We start from the raw sequence: 4,432 nt of genomic DNA on the forward strand, positions 1-4,432 counted from the left end.
TTCAGAATTTTTAATTTTAGAAGATTATATCTTGACCATATGAGGTGACATTATCTTTCTTTGCTTGATGAAAACCAAAATAATATACTTAATTTACTTTTAAAAAATCAAGAGAATTTGACGAAAGGCTAATGTCTCTGCATGATGAATACTCCCAACAATCCAAAAATATAAGAGAAATTCCCAAATCTAATAAAGGGTATCAATGAAAATATCAAAGTCAATATTACTCCCTACAGGATCACAAACAAGACAGGTACTTCTATTCACTACTTCTATTCACTGTCCTAATGGAGGGCCTCGGATCAAACCAGGGAAGGAAATAAGATATATTAAGTTTGAAAAGGACAAGCAGAACTATTTTAATTTACAGATCATAAGTTTATACATGTAGAAAATACAAAGTACCTCTAAACAAGCTGTTTAAGAGCTAGAACCTATTAGTGCATTGATACAGTCACCAAACACAAAAATCAATTTTATTTCTACTGCTACTGCTAAGTCACTTTAGTCGTGTCTGACTCTGTGTGACCCCATAGACAGCAGCCCACCAGACTCCCACATCCCTGGGATTCTCCAGGCTAGCAAAAGCATTAGAAAATGCAATTAAAATGTCATTTATCAAATGCTTGGGAACTAATTTAATATAAGGTATGCAAGACCTCTTCTTGATTCCTCTCCAATAACTCTAGAATAGTTTTGATTTGAGAGATAAAAATCACATAGGAGATGAGAAATGTCCTCACTTTTGAGATCTGGGGTAACTAACATAAATCATGGCCTGGTACTCAGTGGTGACCAGTCCTTGCCACCTACAGACACTAATGTCAGGAAAGACCATTTCCTAAGGCTGCTCAATGAAATAGTGTTTTCAAAACCCCAAACAAGAGGTTGGTACCATCTGTTTGGCTGTTGAACTAAATCTGTTCTCATATTGACAGGTGTCCTAGCTCTGTTCTGGCTATTTCAGGGCATAATTAATTCCCTGTATCCACATTTTTCTTAACCCAATTAGTCCTAGCTCTGGATTTTATACTGGGCATTTAGGTCAATTAAGGTAAAAAAGCTATACAAAATAAAAGATAAAATTGTTACAAGTAGCCTTGTTTCCCAGGTTGCTCAGTGGTAGAGAGTCTGCCTGCCAACCAGGTGGACTATTTTTATTTACACATCATACGTTTGTACATGTAGAAAATACCCCTGCATTGGGAAGATCCCCTAGAGAATGGAGGGGCAACCAACTCCAATATTCTTGCCTGGGAAATCCCATGGACAGAGGAGCCTGGCGGGCTACAGTCCATGGGGTCGCGAAGAGTTGGACGGGACAGAGACTAAACAACAGCAACAATGCAAGTCCTCTAGAAAAATCTTAACATTAACAAAAGAAATTAGAGAGGACCTAAATTAATGAAAGAAATTAGAGAGGACATAAATAAAGAGGTTATGGATCTAAACACTCCATATGTTAAGATGTCAATTGCCCTAAATGAATTCATAAATTCAACACAATCCCAATCAAATTACCTCAATCTCTTTTTGTAGAAGCTATACTATACCTTACGTGGAAGTGCAAAGACCTAGAACAAGCCTTGAATAAGACAAAGAAAACATGACTTGCATTTCCAGATTTCAAAATGTGTATGAAGCCCCAGTAATTAAGATAGAATGGTCTGTTGGTATGAGGATAAAATAAAGAAGTCAATAAACAGAATCGAGTCCAAAAAGAGGTCATAATACATGTGCCATCAATTTTTTTTTTCTCTAAAAGTGCCTATGCAGCTCCACTGGGGGAAAGTTGGTCTTTCTAGGATAATAGCTAGAATAATTGGCTATTTTTATTTTTTGGAAGTAGCAGTGTTTTGTAGCTTTCTGTGTATAAGTTCTGTACATGTTTTCTTAGATTTATGCCTAAGGATTTAGGGTCTTTCTTGAGCCATTGTAAATAGTATTATATTTTTAATTTAGGTATCCACATGTTTACTGATAGTATATAAAAATGCATTTTATTTTGTGTGTTTACCTTATATATCCTGAGACCTTCTGAACCCACTTAAGAGTTGTAGGAGTTTTGGAGGGCATATTCTTTGGGATTTTCTACATAGATAGAAAATAGTGGTGATTTGACTGCCTTTCTGGCTTAAAAGATTGTTTATATATTTATTTGCTTTACTGCACTGGCTACAACGTCCAGCACTGTGCTGAAGGAGAGTGAGTAAAGTGGATATTCTCCCTTTGTTCCCTTCCTTAGGGAAAAGTATATTCTTTTACCAGTAAACATGCTAAGAGCTGTTCAGGACTTCTCCATTATTCCTGTGTTTCTTAGAGTTTCCACTATGGTTGACTATTGGATTTTGGCAAATGCTTTTTCTACAAATTGCTGCTGCTGAACTAGCTCATCTTATTGTTGACTCATAACTCCTCCACTTCCCGTTAGATGTCCTCCTCATCTTCTTTGTCTTGGGCCAAGTATGTGTGTAGCATGATGGCAAATGACACCCACTTCTCTTCAAGGTCACCCACTATTGTGAGACTGAAGGAGGTGAGGGACAGACTGTCCCAGTTGTCCTCATAGTTCAAGTGTGACTTTGTCTGTCATGGTTTGGCCATACTTTTGTCCCCATCAGACTTTCCTTTACAAATGTTGCCTTCAGTTCAGTTTTGTTCAGTTCAGTTGCTCAGTTGTGTGCGACTCTTTGCTACCCCATGGACTGCAGCACACCGGGTCTCTGTGTCCATCACCAAGTCATGGAGCTTACTCAAACTCATGTCCATTGAGTCAATGATGCCATCCAACCATCTCATCCTCTTTTGTCCCCTTCTCCTTCCACCTTCAATCTTTCCCAGTTTCAGGGTCTTTTCCAATGAGTCAGTTCTTCGCACCATGTGGCCAAAGTATTGGAATTTCAGCTTCAGCATCAGTCCTTCCAGTGAATATTCAGGACTGATTTCCTTTAGGATGGACTGGTTGAATCTCCTTGCAGTCCAAGGGACTCTCAAGAGTCTTATCCAACACCACAGTTTAAAAGCATAGGTGTTACTCTAAGCTGACTTAAAGTGAATTCAGGCTCAACACCAGATATAAAGATAACAACTTTGTACAGACTCGTCCACCAGCTCTAGCCATTGCTTGAGTTCTAATCCCTAGAACTAATCTCTTATTCTACATCACCCATGGTTCTGCTTTTCTGATTGTGCCCTGACACAAAGTCTAAGAGGAAACGATTAAGGAAATAGTTTTGATGGTGATTCCACACAACTAGACCCAGTTTTGTGATGAAGTAAAACTGCCAGTTTAAAATATTATGGTGCACATTTTCAAATTTAGACAACTTTATACATATTCTGTACAGTTGATTTAAAGTCAAAAATTCAAGAGGAGAATATATTAGTAGAAAGTTACTCTGGACACCTGTTTCCAAATAACGTAGAAGGTGCCTTTAACTGGAACTAAATCTTCTGATCCAGACCACAACTTAAATAACCACAGGACTATCATTTCTTGTCTGGGGTCTGCGGGTGTGCATTTCAGCTGGGGTCCTGCAGCAGTGGGGCTCTCTCTTACTAAGCTCCGGGGTTTTTGTACAGCTTTTCCTATTACTTCAAGCACTGTGAGTCACGGAGAGCACAGAAGTACTTTGCAGAGTCTTCCAGTTGTAAGGCTGAAATGGTGAGGCTGATGGATTTATCTGCTTTCTTAAAGTTTACAGAGTAGCGGTCTTTCCTTGCATTTGTCGCTTCTGAACCCTGACGAATAACGTAAGTCATCTGTCCACTGGGAAGTTGCTTGTACCAGTAAAGGTAGTAAGCAGTCCAACTTGTTTCATACCGACAGTTCAGGGTGACTGACTGCCCCACTTGGCTGGATACATCTGACTGGTCTTGAGTAACTTTCTGGGCCACACCAGATCCTGTGGGAAAAAAAAAAATCAGAAAACAGAGATGAAACAGTGAATAAAATAGTGTAGGAATTAGACTCATTTCAGATCACACCCCCAAAAACCAAACTGAAATCCTAAGACTCTTGCTTTTCTCCAGTCCTCCTTTCTTCCCCAAGTCCCTGTGAAGCTCCATGTGCCTGTGTGCAGACCTTTCACCCTGAACACTCACACTCGTGTTTGGAAGCATCCCTACCAGAGAAGGCGATGGCCATGAACACCCAGAGCAGACTGGAGAGTGGCATGAGGTATGGATTTCCCTGCACAAATGTGCTTAGTTCTGCCTCAAGCTGCGAGTTCGGTGTCTTTGAGTGCCTGGCAACTCATATACATACTACCCGGTACCTGTGTGACTCCCCGCAACAGGAAGTGGGGGTTGTCATGTTCATAGACCACGTGGTCTGTGCATACATGGGAAAAAGTCTGGCTCGCCACAAACCTTTACTTTGTCTGCTTGTCTTTCCCTCGTCACTAAATTAGGCAGATCCTGAAAGAAG

General features: G+C 39.9%; 1 gene segment (V, D, J or C); it reads right to left on the reverse strand.

Moving 5' to 3' along the window:
* Nucleotides 1-3,419: 3,419 nt before the first annotated feature.
* LOC133255906 (T cell receptor delta variable 1-like) lies at nucleotides 3,420-4,226 on the reverse strand. The segment is given in 2 exon segments: nucleotides 3,420-3,908; nucleotides 4,132-4,226. Coding segments are annotated over 2 exon segments (363 nt in total).
* Between the last annotated feature and the right edge of the window lie 206 nt (nucleotides 4,227-4,432).

Source organism: Bos javanicus, chromosome 10 (assembly GCF_032452875.1).
Source record: "Bos javanicus breed banteng chromosome 10, ARS-OSU_banteng_1.0, whole genome shotgun sequence".
Taxonomy (NCBI): domain Eukaryota; kingdom Metazoa; phylum Chordata; class Mammalia; order Artiodactyla; family Bovidae; genus Bos; species Bos javanicus.